Below are 19005 nucleotides of genomic sequence, written 5' to 3'. Positions count from 1 at the left end.
GTTTCACACTTCAAGTTATATTACAAAGCATAATTATCAAGCTAATATGGTTTGGCACAAAAACAGACACATAGATCAATGGAACAGAATAGAGAACCCAGAAATGGACCGTCAACTATATGGTCAACTAATCTTCAACAGAGCAGGAAAGAATATCCAATGGAAAAAAGATAGTCTCTTCAACAAATGGTGCTGGGAAAATTGGACAGCAACATACAAAAGAATGAAACTGGACCAGTTTCTGATACTATACACAAAAATAAATTCAAAATGGATGAGTTAAATGTGAGACAAAAATTCATCAAAATCCTAGAGGAGAACATAGGCAGCAACCTCTGACCTCAGCCACAGCAAATTATTTTTAGATCTATCTCCAGAGGCAAGGAAAACGAAAGCAAAAAGGAATTATTGGGACTTCATCAAGATAAAAATCTTCTGCACAGTGAAGGAAATAATCAACAAAACTAAAAGGCAACCTATGGAATGGGAGAAGACATTTGCAAATGATGTATCAGACAAAAGGTTATTATCCAAGATCTATAAAGAACTCATCAAACTGAACACCCGAAAACCAAAAAATCCAGTCAAGAAATGGGCAGAAGACATAAAAGGACATTTCTCCAAGAAGAAATGTCATCCAGAAGACTAATAGGCACATGAAAAAAATGCTCGGGCAGCCCCGGTGGCGCAGCGGTTTGGCGCCGCCTGCAGCCTGGGTGTGATCCTGGAGACGCGGGATCGAGTCCCACATTGGGCTGCCTGCATGGAGCCTGCTTCTCCCTCTGCCTGTGTCTCTGCCCCTCTCTCTAATTTAATTTATGATAGTCAGAGAGAGAGAGGGGCAGAGACACAGGCAGAGGGAGAAGCAGGCTCCATGCACCAGAAGCCCGATGTGGGATTCGATCCCGGGTCTCCAGGATCGCGCCCTGGGCCAAAGGCAGGCGCCAAACCGCTGCGCCACCCAGGGATCCCTAAAAAAATAATCTTAAAAAAAAAAAGAAAAGAAAAGAAAAAAATGCTCAACATCACTCATCATCAGGGAGATACAAATCAAAACCACAATGAGATACCACCTTACAAGGGTCAGAATGGCTAAAATTAACCTCTCAGAAAATAACAGATACTGGTGAGGATGTAGAGAAAGGGGCACCCTCTTACACTGTTGGTGGGAATGCAAACTGGTGCAGCCACATGGAAAACAATGTGGAGGTTCCTCAAAAAGTTAAAACTAGAGCTACCCTATGACCCAGCAATTGCACTACTAGGTATTCATGAAAAGGACACAAAAATAGTGATTCAAAGGGGCACATGCACCCCAATGTTTATAGCAGCAATGTCCACAATAGCCAAAATAAGGAAAGAGCCCAGATGTTCACTGACAGATAAATGGATAAAGATGTAGTGTGTGTGTGTGTGTGTGTGTGTGTGTGTGTATACACAATATTACTCAGCCATCAAAAACAATGAAATCTTGTCATTTGCAAGGGAATGGAATTAGAGAGTATAATGCTAAGTGAAATAATTCAGAGAAAGACAATTACCATATGATTTCACTCATATGTGGAATTGAAAAAGAAAAACAATGAACATCGGGGAAGGGAAGGAAAAATAAAGGGAAGTCCGAGAGGGAGACAAACCATAAGAGACTCTTACCTCTAGGAAACAAACTGAGGGTCACTGGAGGGGAGGTGGGCCGGGGGATGGGTTAACTGGGTGATAGGCATTAATGAAGGCACTTGATGTAATGAGCCCTGGGTGTTCTATGCAACTGATGAATCACTAAATTCTACCCTGAAACTAATGATACATATATGTTAACTTGAATTCAAATAAAATCTTTACAAAATGATAAAAGGAGAAAGGCTTCCTAACTAGTTTTTTTCCTACTTACAGGAAACCTGAGTAACATCTTTGGAGAAGCAACAATGAGGGGTTTTCGGAAGTTCCGGACCATCTGTCTCCTGAGCAAGTGGAAATATTGTGCGGGGGTAGTTGGGTTCACCACAAACATGTTTACTGTGTCTCCATCTACCCCTTCTTCTCTGCTGTCACACATCTGAGAGAGAAACAAAAGAAAGGAACAAATGTTCAGATCACCTAATTCAATCAATCAATCAATCAATCCCTGTCCTAAGGGAAACACGTCTGTATACTGATGACTCTCAAACTTATCTTCCACACACCTGTTTTTATATTTTTTCCTCAAACTGTAGTTTTGTATTTCATGTGTAGTCCTTAACTTACCTGCAATTTATTTCTGTCAACTAGTTTTTATAAAGTCATTTTCCTGTATTATTAGCTATCAATATAAACTATCTATCTACTGTTCTATCTACCTTTCTACTAATCTGTCACCTAGCTGTATATTTTATCTGCACTTATGCCAAAATAGCTAATGATATTCATGTACTTAGGGTGATGTACATAAATGTCTCCATTTACTCAAAATGCACCAGAAGATAATAAAGATTTATAGATAGGAGGATGATAGATGTGTAGATGTGATTAAAACAAGTACAGTATAATAAAATATTAATGGTAGCATCTAAGGGGTTGGCATATGAATATTCACTGTAAAATTTTATGACTTTTCCATAGGTTTGAAATATTTCATAATAAAATATTAGGAAGCCATAGGTATAAAAAGACATAGGTAAAGATCCTTACCAAACAATAACAGTGGTTATTTCTGGGTGTTTATTCAAAATTTTTTTCATGATCATGAATCATTTTATTTTATTTTAAAGATTTTATTTATTTTATTCATGAGAGACAGAGAGAGGCGGAGACACAGGCAGAGGGAGAGACAGAGAGGGTGGAGACATAGGCAGAGAGAGGTGGACTCAATCCCAGGACCCCAGGATGGGGACTCAATCCCAGGACCCCAGGATCTCGCCCTGAGCCCAAGGCAGATGCTCTACCACTGAGCCCCCTAGGCGTCTCAATCATGAATTGTTTTATAAAATACTATGATTAATCAAAAACAATTTTTTAAATAAAAATACAGATTTCTAGGCCCCACTTGGAATAATCTGATCTTGTATTGGTCCCTGTGTGTCTTTGCAAAAAATCTCCATAGGTGATTCTGATGATCAGCCTGGTTTGGGAACCACTGACCTCTGCCATCCAAGAACCACTTTAATCGTCATAAAGCCATGATAGTAAGATATCCAAGGCATCAGATTGATAAGGAATAATGACTTTGCATTAAATCTATTTCATTCAAATACTCCAAGGTCTTAGAGCTTAAGGCATGCGTTAAGTATCCACAGGAGGTAGTTCTATTTCAAAGCACCTAGGAAGCAGGAAAGGATTTCTTGGAATGCAGAAGGTGTTGGACATACCTGCAAGAAACGCTCGATGCGGCAAGAGGAGTGGTCGGGTCCAGCCCCATCATACCCGTGGGGAAGGAGAATAACAATGCCGCTCTGTAGTAGCCACTTGGCCTCTCCTGGAAAAGCACACGACGGGAAGTAAGAACCCTCTGACGCAGGAGCAGAATGGTCTGATGTGATTTGAGCAGTGACACAAGTTTAGTTTGCTGTCTGATCCCCTGGCATCATTTCCATCCCATGCCCTTTCAGGCAGCGTTACACGCTTCAGAGGAAAATATCCACCCTACCGGCTGAAACCCCATAGGACATGCTCACTGAAAGGGCTTTAGCAGACGGAAGACAAATTATAAGGTGAATGTCCTGGTTTCAAGGACAGCAGGTACCACTCTGATTCCACGCCAGACACAGCGCCTACGGAGAACAAGTGGCGCCTGCCCTTCCTCACAGCACCACTTAAAATAGGCCACTGTCCGCAGACTGCAGGTGTGACACTTGGGACAGCCTCCGGACGGGTCAAAGGCCAGTCTCCCTAAGGCACTTCTCTTCTGTACAACTACAAGGTTACAGAGAAACACAGCCACAGGGAGGCCAGAAAGGCGCAAAATCCCAGAGTGCTTACCCCCAGAAAATGGGGTGAGAGGGACTCACACGTGTACTTTACGTACTTGAAATTTTACAATAAGCAGCTTCTGCTCTTGTAAATGATGACTGAAAACAATAAAGATGCACAACTACCAGCTTTCAGATACTTAAACATCCATGGGTTGAGGGAAGTGGACTTTCAAGGCTGCCACTCGCTCTGACCACAAATCCTCACTGAGTCACCCCTGCCTGCTTGGTGTCTGTTCACCTGCCCCAGGCGTATTCCCACAAGTCCCACTGCCCGGGAGCTGGCAGGTCCATGCCCTGCTCCTTACGGCCAAGCACAGTCCCCTGAGAAGGTGCTGCCCCCACAGTCACTGAGCGGCCCCCAACCCTGGCAGCTTTTGTAACCATCTGCCAGCTGCCATGCCTGCCCCAGGGGATGGCAGGGCAGCCCCCAAACTCTCCTGGGGGGCTGTGCTGTGCTCCAGCATCTCAAAAGCAACTATAGCCCCTTTCCATGTACTTGTCCCCAAGACGCTGAGACCATGCATCCACTCCACATGCATATGCCAACACCAACCTCCAGAGATGAACGTGTCAAAAATGATCTGAGCACCATTGAAGAAATCACCAAACTGAGCCTCCCAGAGAGGCAGTAACTTGGGACTTTCAATGCTCATCCCATATTCAAATCCCAGGACAGCCTCTTCTGACAATGGGCTGTTGCTGACCTAATGCAAAGGGAGAGAACAGAAATACTGTCATGCAAGGAGAGATGGGGCATGAATGAGTAAGGCATCACAAACCCTCTCAAAAGGGAGGAGAGGCATAGAGGGGAGCGTTCTTTCCATTCATCTCCACATTTCTATGAGAAAGGAGATCTATTGCTCTCTGTGAAGATGAGCACAGACCTTCCTTATGACCTGCCTTGGGCTCAGGTCATGATCTCAGGGTCCTGGGATCTAGCCCCATGTTGGGCTCCCTGCTGGGCGGGGAGTCTGCTTCTCCCTCTCCCTCTGATCCTCCCCTTGCTCATGTTCTCATTCTCTCTCTCTCTCTCAAATAAGTAAATAAAATCTTAAAAAAAAAAATTTCCCCTGACCAGTGTTCTACAGCTGTAGCTTCCTTTCATGGTCAAGCTTCTAGAAGAATTATCTAATCCACTCCAGTTCCTGTTACCCCTCAAGCTAGTGCAATCTAGCTTCTGTTCTTACTCCTCCACTAAAACAGCTCTATATGAGGTCAACCCTTGACCTTTCAGTGGCTAAATCCAATGGCCACGTTCTTCTTCCTCACATCTGACTTCTCTCTCCTTCAGTTCATGACACAGTGACTCCCAGTTCTCCTCCTGCCTTTCTGGATGTTTTTTTGGGGGAAATTTCCTCTGCCAGCACCTTAAAAACCTTTTCCCAGGACCCCTCAGCCCTCTTCTTGTTCTGCTCTCTCCTAAGGAGATAATCCCACCCCTGTGGTTCAAACATTTCTACACCCTGATGATATCTGAACCTGTACCTCTATCTAGACTACACTCCTTCATTAGCTCCAGACAGACATACCTAAATTGCCTTTCTCTAATGGACAGAAACTTCTATGTTATTCAGCCACATCAAAGGCAAACGTCCAAAACTGAATCATCTTTCCTTACCAAACCCATTCCTTCTCTTTACATTTGGGTGAATGCTGTCATCATGTAGCAATTGTCTGAGTCAGGAAGCCAGGAGATAAGCAAGATTAGTCTTTCTTCTCTAACTCATTACATCTACCACTAAGTCTTACAGTTGTTCTTCTCAAATCTGGCCCCATTTTTTGTCTGCACCACTACTGCCCTAATTCAGGTCTCCACAATTTCCTGCCTAGACTATTGAGAAACCTCCTTAGAAACTGCCCTTACCTCAATAAAGCTGGGATAGAAAAACTATCCAAAGTTCTCATCCATCTTCAGCTTCCATAGCACGGTCAGGAGGACTCTTTCTGATACAAATCTTGATCACCTGCTCAAAATTCCTCCAAGGTTTCCAGCTTACATAATATTCTAAGTCTTTCATAATGCAAGGAGTCTGGCCAGTCTCCTCTTCCTTACTCCTGTACCCACTTTGCAGCTTAACCTCCAGTCACATAAAGCTATTTGGAGTTCCCATCCTCTTACTTCACAGGTTTTGTATGTACTATTGTGCCCACCTGGAATGTTCTCCCTACATGCATCAGATTGGGCAACTCCTCATGTCCTTCCAGCCCCAGCTCAAATCTGGCTTCCTCCCCAAGCTTCTCCTGACTTCCCAAGTAGACTCTCTGCACCTTCACATGTGCATTCATGTACTTTGCACGCTTGTATAACATCTACCTTCATTTCTTGAATTTATTGCTTTTATTTATTCCAAAATGCTTTTGAGATGGCTCACAACATACCTGATATACAATGTGATCATGTAAATATAAGTAGAGAGAAAAAAGATAAAGATTGAGACATACAACAAAGGGGAAAGACAACCTAGTGACCTATAGTTACCAAGGGTACCATGGACCCCACCCCTTCCTGAGAGCCATTGCTGATAGGGGAATGCTGCACAATTGCAGAAATCATGGAGCATACACGATAAAGACAAGCTACTCCTCAGTGAACTGCAACCACTCTCAGTACGACAAGCAAGCAGGAGTTCCTGCGAGGGTCTTCATATAAAGGACATGCATCAGAAAATTAATGAAATCTTTGACAGCATCTTCATAACAGATGCAAGGCATTTACTTGGGGCTTTCTAAATAGTAATATTCAAAATGAACTGATACTACATAACAAGTCACAATTCAATAAAAGACACTGGGGCCAGGGGGTGATCCTTAAGATTTCAATATCTAGATCACCAACCTGACTTGATCCAGGGGTAGATTTTAGACTAAAGATGAGCTTCATGTCCCTTTAAGTAATTGTCCTGGAATCTTGCTTTTGACAAGTGAATTTTTTAAAATATTGAATATCAGTAAACTCAAGATTATACTCAAACAAATGACTAGAGTAGGAAAAAAGATGACATGACACTAAGTATACCTTGAAGGATAATTTATCTTAATAAACATTATGTGCCCGGCATTATGCTAATTGTCAGAGAGATAAAAATGAAAAGACCCAGTCTTCATAAGAATGAAAGACCCAGGGTCTCATTAGCCTTTGACGCTAGAGAATAGCTCAGTGACTAGCACATAGAAACACATGGTAATAGATATATTCATCAAGCCCACCAAACCTTAAAAAATAAGGTAATCTTGAGAAAGCTGGACATTTTTTTAAAGTAAGCTCTATGCCTGCTGTGGCACTTGAACTCATGACCCGAAGATCAAGAGCTTTGTGCTCTACTGACTGAAGCAGGGCTTTTTTTTTTTTTTTTTTTTTTTTTTTAAAGCAGGGCTTTTTTTTTTTTTTAACAGGCAAGAAATATTGGCTTATTGTCCACTTGCTCGGCTTACTTTAATGAATTCAGCAACACACAGATTATAATGTCAATTTTGGATTGAGAAAATGAACATCTGTTTGACATTTATATGACTACAGATAAGTAGCTAGAGTAAGATAGCTCTAGTCTACTCACTAACTAGTGCATTGCTTGCATTCCAAGTGTATAGACCTACATTCTCCACCCACTCAACACCCTTTATTTCAAAAAGGATCGAACCCATGTTGTTGCAAATAGCAAGATTTCATTCTTTTTTATGGCTGAGTACTATCTAGAGGGTATAAGGCTAAGTGAAATAAATCAGTCAGAGAAAGACAAATACCATATGATTTCACTCATGTGTAAAATTAAGAAACAAAAGAAATGAATGAAAAGAAACAAACAAAAAAAAACCAGACTCTTCGAGAACAAACTGGTTGTTACAAGAACGGAGGTGGATGGGTGGATGGGGAGGAGGTGGATGGGGGGATAGGAGGATGGGGGGGACAGGTGGATAAGTGGATGGGGGGTTGAGGAGTGGTTGGGGAGGGGTGGTTGGGAGAATGGGGGATGAGTGAAATAAGTGAAAGGATTAAGAGTATGATTATCTAGATATGGAAGTGCTGAATCACTATTTTGTACACCCGTTACTATACTGGAATTGAAAACTAATTGGAAAAAAAATAAGTTTGAATCCAAAGTTGCTGACATATGTTTCTAGTTTTTTTAAAAATCCTGTAACTGTGGGGCACCTGAGTAGCTCAGTGGTTGAGCATCTGCCTTTGGCTCAGGTCGTGATCCTGGGGTCCTGGGATCAAGTCCTACATCGTGCTCCCCACAGGGAGCCTGCTTCTCCCCCTGCCTAGGTCTCTGCCTCCCTCTGTGTGTCTCTCATGAATTAAAAAAAAGAAAAAAAGAAAGAAAGAAAGAATCCTGTAAGTATAATTATCAGCACCTAGGTTTTACAGTAGATGAAAAAGACATCCTACCTCTAGAAACCCCTTCTGATTAGGGTCCATATGGTTCAGGGGAATAAAGGTGTCATCAGTCTTCTGGCAAACCACCATCGCATGCCTCTGACTAAAAGTTCCACGGCCAACATCCTGCCCACTCAGACGGACATTAAAACCTTAAGCAAATAAATAAGGATAAAAGAAAAATCCAGATTCCAATGAATAACCTAAGCATTAACAAGGCATGGTGACCCTCAGTTCCCATACATCAGCTCATCCTGAGAATTTTCCTTAGCAAAGACATTCCCTTATTAAAATATACCTGTCCAAAAATAAAAATTAAAGTAAAAAAATGAAATATACCTGTCCTATACTCAAAAGTCTGTGGAAGATGAGATTATACAAGAACAGAAAGACATCATTTGCTCTACAATTTTTAGAGGAAAATACCTTTCCAATTTATCCCTCACAGAGCCCTTTGTTTCCCAGCAAGAAATGTTCTGTAGTCTTTCTCTGATGAAGGTTACCAACATGAGTTATACTAAGATTAAATAAAAATAACATTGTCGAGTAAGAAAAGTTTAGAACCTCTCTAGTCAATGAAAACGACAGGAGATAGTTCTAATTCAAAACCACGGGAGTCACATATAACAAATGTCACACAGAGCATCCCCTGCCAGCTGTGCAGCTAAACAGAAACTTCTTACCCTGAGCAAGTAATGAGCCCAAGGCAAGAGCTTCTGCGGTGGCCCAGTCTACCTTTGTTCCATCCATCACTTTCTCCAGTCTGGACTGCAAAAAATGGAATGAGAAAGAAAAAAGACACTTTTAAGAGTCTACCCTCTTTTTCACACGGAGGACAAAAAATGTAATGCAACAACAGGAAGTATCAAAATCGTAATGTTAAGTAATAGAGAAAGTGCAGAAGGAAATGTAAGAGGATGGTCACAGTTGTAGGTTTTCAAACAGGCACAATAAGCAGGCACTCCAGTTAGTGGTTAACCTGTACATGGGGAGGAAATGGCTCCAAGGAGGGCACGAGGGGAACTGTACTAATATTTTAGTTCCTTAGCTGGATGGTAAGTTCACAGATTGTTTTAAAGGTCTCTGTACCTGGAGTGCCTGGGTGGCTCAGTTGGTAAGGCATCTGACTCTCAGATTTGGCTCAGGTCATGATCTCATGCGTTGTGAGATCGAGCCCTGCAATGGGCTCCCTGCTCAGCGGGAGTTTGCTTGGACATTCTCTCCCTCTGCCCCTTCCCCCCTACCTCAAATAAATAAATATTTTTTAAAAAGTCTCTTTATATATAATAAAACCTAAAAATGAAGCTAGTGTTGTAAAGATCATCCAGAGGACAGTGCCTTGTTCAAGCTTAAGAAAGGCCTTTAGCTTCTTGCTCCTCTGTCTTCAGCATGGAGAGTCCCATGTTCTGGGAAACTTCCGAGGCCCATGCAAACCAAAACTTCAATATATTTAACATGAGGGGCGTGTGGGTGGCTCAGTCAGTTGAGCATCTGCCTTTGGCTCGGGTCATGATCATAGGGTCCTGAGATCAGGCCCCATGTCGGGCTCCCTGCTCAGTGGGGTCTCTGCTTCTCCCTCTCCTCTCCACTCATGCTATCTCTGTCTCTTTCTCTCAAATAAATAAATAAAATCTTAAAGAAAAAAAAAAGCTATTATATTTAACATGAGACAATATGTAAAACTGCAACGTGTATTAGGGTCTAAATGGTTGCCTTTGGAGATGTGCATGTTGATTTTTATTTATTTTTGTTTATGCTACCCCTCCGCCCAAAAAGCATTTTCTGCTCACTGGTCAGAAAAATCAAAACAGGCATTCCAGTACAGCTGTATTTTGGATGATATACATGTAGTACATGTGCATGTCATGTATTAAACATGTATGAATAAATAAAAGGAGGAAAATGAGAAATAGGCAAAATCTGAATGGAGTATCAGTACCAAAACATGTATGTGTGTATGAAGGGAAGAAGAAAGAATGGAGGAAAAGTGGACAAGTCCAAGTTAGGTGACTATCAGTACCAAAACACCCCTAGGATCAGTTCCCAGAACCTAGTGACATACAATAAGTGATTGTCAAAATCATTAGCCAACTGAAAAGACAGATCAAGGCCAATTTCTTTGCTGTGCAAGACAAACAAATAATAGCCAGAAATTTTAATGCTCCCTACCTGAACGTACATCTTCAAAAGATGACTGTGCATCTGGAGTTCCTCTGGCACCTCCACAGACTTCCTGCCAATAAACCGCAGGAGATCGAGGGGCACACCCGTGTTCCACGTGGTGATGCAAGCTTGTGGCTGGACCAGGCCCTGCCAGTGCGCCTGCAGGTTGGTGGCCGGGGGATTGTAGTGGTCTATGTGAGTTAAATGATCATTTAACTTTGCATAGTAGGAGGCTTTGATTTCTGACACCTCTTCCGGGGTCATGAGTCCATTGGCAATCAGGTGCTCTGCATAGGTGTCTGGGATGCTCTTTCGGGCTCTGGCCAAGAAACAGGGGAGAAAAGTCAATCTGATTTGTAAAAATCAAAGAGTGACAGATACAGTCATTGTCAAAGGTATTACAGAGCATCATCACTATAAACAAGACAAGTGGGGGGTGCCCGGGTGGCTCAGTGGTTGAGCATCTGCCCTTGGCTCAGGTCATGATCCCGGTGTCCTGGGATCCAGTCCCACATCAGGGTTCCTGAACGGAGCCTGCTTCTCCCTCTGCCAATGTCTCTGTCTCTCTGTGTCTCTTATGCATAAATAAATAAAATATTGGGCAGCCCGGGTGGCTCAGTGGTTTAGCACTGCCTTCAGCCCAGGGTATGATCCTGGAGACCAGGAATCGAGTCCCACGTCAGGCTCCCTGCATGGAGCCTGCTTTCCCCTCTATGTCTCTGCCTCTCTCTCCCTCTCTCTCTCTCTCTGTCATGAATAAATAAATAAAACCTTTAAAAATAAATAAATAAATAAATAAATAAATAAATAAATAAATAAATAAATAAATCTTAAAAAAAAAAGGCACACAGGACATGTCAGGAACTAGAAAGAGGGAGTGGTTGCACAACATTGTGAATGTACTAAAAGCCTCTGAATTGTCCACTTCAGCACAATCCATTTCATGTTATGGAATTCTCACTCCAATACCTTTTTGTTTTAAGAATTTATTTATTTATTTAATCATTCATTCATTCATTCATTCATTCAAGAGCCTCACAAGCAGATGGGGCAGGCAGAGGGAGAAACAGACTCCCCGCTGAGTAGGGGGCCCGATGTGGGGCTCAATCCCAGAACCCTAAGATTATGACCTGAGCCGAAGGCAGACATTTAACTGACTGAGCCACCCAGGTGCCCCTACCTCACTTTTTTTTAAGGCAATAGTGAGTAATAACCTCTTGCAAACAATAACGAAAAAACAAATTCATCTTTTTAAGCTTTCATCTACATCAAGGCAGAAGTAATTAGTAGAGTTTTCCTATAAATTGACACATTCTGGACAGTTATTCTTTATAAGACTAACCTACATTGTCGACCCACCCCTTTATTGCAAAAAGTATTGAACTCAAAGTTACCAACATCTATTTCAGGTGGCTTTAGTAATCCAGGTACTATAATAATCAGTACCTCAGTTTAATAACAATAATAAGGCCACTCTACGTTCACGGAAACTACAAAGTTTGCTCACATACTTTATTGTATTTAGTCATGACAAGAGTGAGAAGTAAGCCAGATATTTATTTATTTTTTTAATGAGGCCCTGAGCCACATCAAGCCACTCAGCAGCTGAATTCAAAAAGAGAACTCAGGGGTGCCTGGGTGGCTCAGTGGTTGAGTGTCTGCCTTTGGCTCAGGTTGTGATTCCGGGGTTGGGAATTGGGTACCACAGGCCAGGGCTCCTCTCAGGGAGCCTACTTCTTTTTCCTGTGTTTCTGCTTCTCTTTCTGTGTCTCTCATGAATAAATAAGTAAAAGCTTTAAAAAACAAAAAACAGAGAACCCAGATTTATTCTTCCAAAAGCAGTTCACTACCTGTATCCAGAAAGACCTGTAAAATGTCACCCAATTTATTCTTCTGCTTCCATTTATATCTATGAGGAAATAAAGTGGGGAAGGGGCTCTATTGTACTTTCTAGTATCAAGAAAGGAAATTCCCAAGTAATATATTCCTCTCTGTCACATTAACCCTCTGCCCCAGCACTGTCCAATAGAAATGTAGCCTGAGCCAATGTGTAGTTAAAACTTTCTTAGTGGTCATCTGAGTAAAGGTTAAAAAAAAAAAAAAAAACAGGTGGAATTAATTTTAGTAACATTGATTCAACTCAATATATGCAAAATATGGTCACTTCAATACTTTATCAACATTAAAAATAACTATTGAGATAGTTTACATTCTTTTTGTCAGAGGGAGTCTTTGGAATCTGGTGTGTATATTACACTTACAGGCCATCTCCAGGAGGACTGGCCACATTTCAAGTGTTCAATAGCCATGTATGGTGGTGGCTTTCATATTGGACAGCAAGTTTCTCAAGATTCCTTACAATCCATCATGTTACCTCTTGCCAAGGCACCGAGTAAGTCCTGGAGGACCGGTTTTTGGTCCTGTCAAGGGCATAACAAATAGCTTTGGGTTTTGGGCTTAGTCTCCTACTACCTTAGTCTCCCATCTGCAAATGAGGTTGGTAAATGGCCTTCGTTCATTCATTGAGCAAAAGTGTAGAGTTTGAAGAATATGAGGAGCTCTCCTAGGACCCATAGTATGACCATACCAGTTTGGTCAAGACTCTTCCAGTTTTAGCACTGAAAGTTCTGTGTGCTAGGCCACCCAGGGAGTTGGTCACCCTACTTGAGTGTCTAATAAAAATAGTAAAAATAATCTGAGCACTATGGGGGCAAGGGGACCTTCAACAAATGTCTATAGTTGTACCTGATGATTTTATACATGACTGGGTTGGTGAAGAAGGGCTCGTCCAGCTCGTTGTGGCCCCACTGCCTATAGCATAACAAATCAACAATCACATCCTTCCGGAACTGGCGCTGGTATTCAAAAGCCAGTTGCGTGGCACGGACCACTTCCTCTGGGCTATCTCCATTGACATGGATGATGGCGCAGCCCACAAGCTTCCCTGAGGCAGAGAAGACAGATGAAACCAGCCAGCTAACCCCAAGCGACATTAGCCCACCTTCAAGTCCTATTGCCTGTGTGGGGAGGCAGCCCACATACTCAGAGGTGGTTTGGCTGGGTTGTTAAGAACCCATAATTTGGAGTTCATGTGACAGGAAAGAGGTCATGTCCCAGCTCTGCAACTTACTCTGTGACCTTGGTAAACTTAGGAATCTCAGTTTTCTTATCTATAAAACTGGAATAATAGCTCCTACCTATTTGATGTAAAGCATACATGAGTTAACAAAAAAAGTCCTAGAATGTGTTTCTGGTATCTCTAACAAACTAATCACAAAAATTTCAAATAGATAGGGACCTCTGGCTGGCTCAGTTGGAGGAGCATGTGACTCCTGATCTTGGGTCATGAGTTTGAGCCTCACATCAGGTATAGAGTGTGCTTAAAAATAAAGGAACTTTAAAAGAAAATTCACATAGAGAGCCCCAAAAGGCATCCAAGCCAGGGTCTGGGTACAACTATTCCTACAAACTAATAGTTTTTGTAACTCTGTGAACTGGGTAATGGGTAAAAAAGCCCTGCCTTTGTCTTAAAACTGCCAATTTCCAAGGTAAAACAAGTCAACTTTGCTTCATCACATCTGAATTTTTAACCAAGACCACTTAGCCAAATTCACTGACTGAACATATCCTTCTTGACTAAGGTCTTGGGTACCCCAGGTCTGAATCTCCTAAAGACAAGTACCCTAGTATAGTACCAACTGTGTTGATCTTTGGTTTTCACCAGATCACTCAACTGGGTACTTGGGCCATTTGAGATGACAACTTCTCAGTTCCATTCTTGTCTTATTTCCTTGGGTTCAAAGATCACACTCACACTTTTAAAGGAATATTAATAACACTGTTGGTAACTACTGACCATATCTGATCCAAAATTTAAAATGGGATAACCAGCAAGATTCACTCTTCCGAGTGAACTAGATGTTGATCTAGGGCTGCCTCCCTATTTTACATACCGATATCACTGCAGTATAAGGAAGACCTTCCTCTTTCTGCAGGAGTGGTATAACCCAGCTGGTTATTGACAATCAGATGGACACTCCCACCAATTCTGAAATGTGGGAGATTAGACAGCGTAAATGTTTCGGGGACAATCCCCTGACCACAGAAAGAAGCATCACCGTGAACCTAAATCATGGAGGAGAAAACGAGAAAATGAACTCATAAGGGGTGTAGAAATTTATGTTCCCAATTTGGAATAAATTGTTTTCCAATAGTAACAGGACTAAAAAACAACCATGCTCTCTCTCCCTGCTCCCCTGCCCTCCCCAAATTCTGCTGGTTCTGTATAGGATTTTCTAGAATGATTAGGTTGACCTCAAGCAGGTTTCAAAGCCTTTCTCTTCTTGTGGCCACCAGGTTATTTACTCTACCTATCCCCACATTGTCACTCACACCCATCACTTCTGATATACCCATCAACATTCTAGAACACACAGCAGCACCGCAGAAAGAAGGGCTATTGGAGGTATGGAAGGAAAATCAGCTCCAGTACAATTTTCATGAAAGCAGCCTGCAAGACATGAGGAAGAGTGCACAGTTTTGAACCCTCTCTCTTCCTCAATCATCCTGCCCCTGAAAAGTCTGTGTGCAGCTTGCATCGCCTGGTCCCCACTAGGTGTGTTGGCCACCGCTGTGAACTTTATTAAGGAGGATGATGTGACAGCAAAGAGAGGAGGCAGGGAGGAAAGTTTATCACAGGTAAGTGAGAGGATGCTTTGAGGAACCAACAAAATACTACCACGCAACATCCAGAACATTTGAAGTCTGTTAGATCACAATATTATCACAAAACCTGACAGACAGAAAGTGGTAGAGAAAAGGGGAAATCTTTTTTAGGAAAGTTAAAAGCAAATAATAAATGAATGGTAGATCCTGGAAGATCTTAGAAGAAGGTATGAGTTCTACTGACTTCAAGCTAAAAGGCAATTACCTGTCAAACCAACAAAATCTTATACACCTTAAATTTATGTAATCTTGTCAAATATACTGCAGTAAAAAATAAATTAGATAAAAAACTATTATCATAAACAGTCAAAATGCTGGATTCAAGAATAAAATGATCTGAGAAGCCCTAACAAGATAACCATTGTGACTCTAACAATAACAGAAGACCTAAATATGAGTGAAGAAGGAATACTTTGAGGTAGATTTGTTAAAAGGACATTGAAAATATCTTTAAAATAGTCATTTTTATGTAAATAGAATGTTTTGGCTAAGAAAGGAAGCACTGCTTTGCGTGACATTTCCAGTCCACACCTTCCCTTGGCTAGGAGTCTATAGGTATGAGTCCCATTTTGGAGTATCTATATCTAGTAATAGCCTACCCCTACATTATCTCTACAGCATTAATCCACTCAACAGCCAGGTCGGGGAACCAGATAAGGAAGTCACAACTGTTCTTTTCACAGATGAGAAAACCCAGGCTCACTAACAGTGTATATTTCACTTTGGACTAGTCGCTGGGGCTTCTATAATACCTCCGGGGTTTTTTCCTACTTGTTTCTCCACCTCTCCAAGTCTTCCTCCTGGATCAAGGAACTTATGTACACGCTCTCATTTAATTCTCAGAACACTATGAGGAATGTAATATACTCCCATTGACCTATGAGATTCAGAGAATCTAGGCAACAGAACCAAGCACACTAAGCCAGAAAGCAGCAAAGCCAGGATTTGAACTCAAGCCTTCTTGGTTCCATGGTCTTTGTCTTTTCTGCACCATGCTACGCTGTAAAGTCCAACCCTTAGCCACAAGGTCCAGGGACTCCTGGCATCTGAACACTCCTCCTTGCTGATGGGATTTCTAGGCGGTAGTGATGTAAGAGTAGTTCAATAAAGCAAGGAAGAGGGAGGGATGTGTGCCTCTTCTGCTCCTTTACAAAAATGTTACAGTAGAGGCATTGATAAGAATATAACATTGGGGGGGGGGCACCTGGGTGGCTCAGTTGGTTAAGCATCTGACTCTTGATTTTGGCTCAGGTCATGATCTCAGGGTTGTGGGATCAAGCCCTGTACCAGGCTCCATGCCCAGCACTGAGTGTGGAGCTTGCTTAAGATTTTCTCTCTCTTCTTCCGCCTCGGGCCCTCCTTGCCCCCCCCCCCCCAACACACTCCCTCTCTAAAAAGGAAAAAGAACATAACATCTGGTGTCAACTATACTCAAACAAAAATTTTTCAAAAAAAGAACATAACATCTGTTCATAACTTGCATCATTTTATCATGGTCTTTAGATTCTTGGCCCTAGAGCACACATGTGCCATTTGCTAATTTTACTTTCTTCTTAAATCGGAAGAGAAACCACTCCACCATGCCCCATAAAGCTTTTTGGGAGTGAGGGTCCATAAACACACACAAATGCTAGGTGAGGTGGAAGCTACTTAGCCAAACACGGTATAAATGACAATCTACTTTCACAGGGTTCAGGACCCAGATAAACAGAAGAAGACAGGCAGAAAAAGTAGCATCCAGAATCTCACCCACCACACTTTTATGGGCTCCAAATTTAGAGTTTTCACGAGAAATCAGAATTGTGTCCTTGAGCAAGGCAAGACATGTACAGACACAGCAGGGCAAAATAATTTTGGAACACAAAGTAGACAAAAGAGGGCACTCAATTTCTCGTCACTTTAAAGAAAATGCCACGTCCACCTCTTACTCCTGAAGTCCATGTTAAGACCTGCTTAATGCACTGGGTAAATGCGAGTGACTGAAATATTTCAGAGTAACATGAATTAAGTCAAGTGAAAGGCAAAGAGAATGTTGGCTAACAACATTTCTATTTCAAAATACCATACTATAGACAAATGCAATGCTGCCTACCACCTATTTACCTACTATAAATTTCTGGCGCATGAAAAATTAACATGAATAAGATACAGTTCTTATTCATGTAGGTAGCCAAATATTTTTCTACCTTATAGATTTACCTATTCCTCTGGGGTTTAAAAACTCAGTTACTGATACTCAGAATTAACTACTGCCCAGTAGTTAAAAGTTCATATTTAAATGAATACTCATAGAAAACCAAAGTGACCCACAGCCCAAACCCCTAAGCTGCTGGGTTACAAAAGACTGGGGTGGGCAGGTAAAGGACGCAAGAGCCACACTAATAATTTGTACTTGATGCCTTAATGCCAAAGACCTTTATTTTGTTTGTTTGTTTGTTTATTTATTTATTTATTTAATTTTTTTAAATAGGCTCACACCCAGCATAGAGCCCAATTTGGGGCTTGAACTCACAACCCTGAAGTCAAGACCTGAGCTGAGATCAAGAGTTGGATACTTAATCTATGGAGTCACCCAGATGCCCCAAGATATTTATTATAAAAGAAACAAGCAAGACTTGTTAGATACATGAATACCAGGTAGTTTCCTAGGAGTAATGACATCTGTCCTCTGAAAAGCATCAGGGATACCAGTTGATACCTCCTTAAATAACTCACAACTCAAGAAAACAAAATAAAACAAAACACAGTGAAACCTCAGTAAAGCCAGTTGCTTTGAGACTAGACCTCATATCTGCTGTTAATTTTTAAAAACAAGCCTGGAATCTTCTTTTCCCAAAAGTTCATCTCAATTTCATCTCAAACGACTACCACCTTCTTTAAGAACTACCAGCCTGGGCTTCCCTTCCTCCTGGTCTCCCCAACCTCTGGCTTTACTTCCTGAAGCTACAAGTACCTGTAAGCAAATGACTTTGTCCCCAGGCTGAGCCAAACTATCTGGAGAATAGTCTCCATCCTGTCTAGACTGCTGCCTGCCACGAGTCTTCCCGACAGCCACAGGGTTGACGGCTTCCAGGTGTGAGGGGTTAGGCAGCATGGTCACGTGGAGGGGATGGTGTGCGCCAAAGTCCAGGTCAACCGAGGAGGTCAAGTGAGATAGGACATCTCCCGTGGCTGAAACATTTTCCGGAAATTCACTTAGGCCTCTCATTTTACGGAACATCAGCTATTATGAATAAACATACAAGAAAAAATGTCCTTTTATCACAATGGAGACCAGAGAAGAGGTGGTTAATTTAAATCATACAATTAAAAAAACTTTGACACCTATGTTTGTATAACTATTATCACCATGTATTCTTTAAAAAGAAAGGTACAAACTTCAAACTTTAGAGATCTTCACCATCAAATGAAATACCAACACTTTGAAAAGATCTCAACATGACTAGTTAGACATGTAGATAGTAAGCTAGGTAGTAAGATGTAGGATAGTTACCTCTGCCTTGCTACATGCAAAATAATTTTTCTTAAATATACCTGTTAGAATATATTCTCCAAAAGGACTTTTTATGAATCTTGTTAAAGGTAAATAGGAAAGGGGTGCCTGAGTGTCTCAGTTGGTTAAGTGTCTGCCTTTGGTTCAGGTCATGATCCCAGGGTCCTGGGATTGAGCCCTACATCAAGCTCCCTACTTAAATGGGAAGTCTACTTCTTCTTCTTCTGCCCCTCCCCACCACTCGTGCTCTCTTTCTCTCTCAATTAAACACATAAAATCATTTTTTTTAAAGATTGTATTTA

General features: G+C 41.6%; 1 protein-coding gene across 1 annotated transcript in view; it reads right to left on the bottom strand.

Moving 5' to 3' along the window:
* The window catches only part of DHTKD1 (dehydrogenase E1 and transketolase domain containing 1), a 51628-nt gene that overhangs the window by 11372 nt on the left and 21251 nt on the right, over window positions 1-19005 (bottom strand). Inside the window, exons 5-13 of the mRNA XM_055332558.1 lie at window positions 18164-18433; window positions 14439-14610; window positions 13231-13429; window positions 10492-10804; window positions 9006-9090; window positions 8335-8474; window positions 4501-4651; window positions 3345-3451; window positions 1892-2056 (exon numbers count right to left, since the gene is read on the bottom strand). Coding sequence (XP_055188533.1) covers window positions 1892-2056; window positions 3345-3451; window positions 4501-4651; window positions 8335-8474; window positions 9006-9090; window positions 10492-10804; window positions 13231-13429; window positions 14439-14610; window positions 18164-18433 — 1602 coding nt within the window. The remainder of the gene's footprint in view (window positions 1-1891; window positions 2057-3344; window positions 3452-4500; window positions 4652-8334; window positions 8475-9005; window positions 9091-10491; window positions 10805-13230; window positions 13430-14438; window positions 14611-18163; window positions 18434-19005) is intronic.

The sequence above is a fragment of the Nyctereutes procyonoides genome, unplaced genomic scaffold (genome assembly GCF_905146905.1).
Source record: "Nyctereutes procyonoides isolate TBG_1078 unplaced genomic scaffold, NYPRO_anot_genome, whole genome shotgun sequence".
Taxonomy (NCBI): domain Eukaryota; kingdom Metazoa; phylum Chordata; class Mammalia; order Carnivora; family Canidae; genus Nyctereutes; species Nyctereutes procyonoides.
This window is presented reverse-complemented; position numbering and strand designations above follow the sequence as displayed.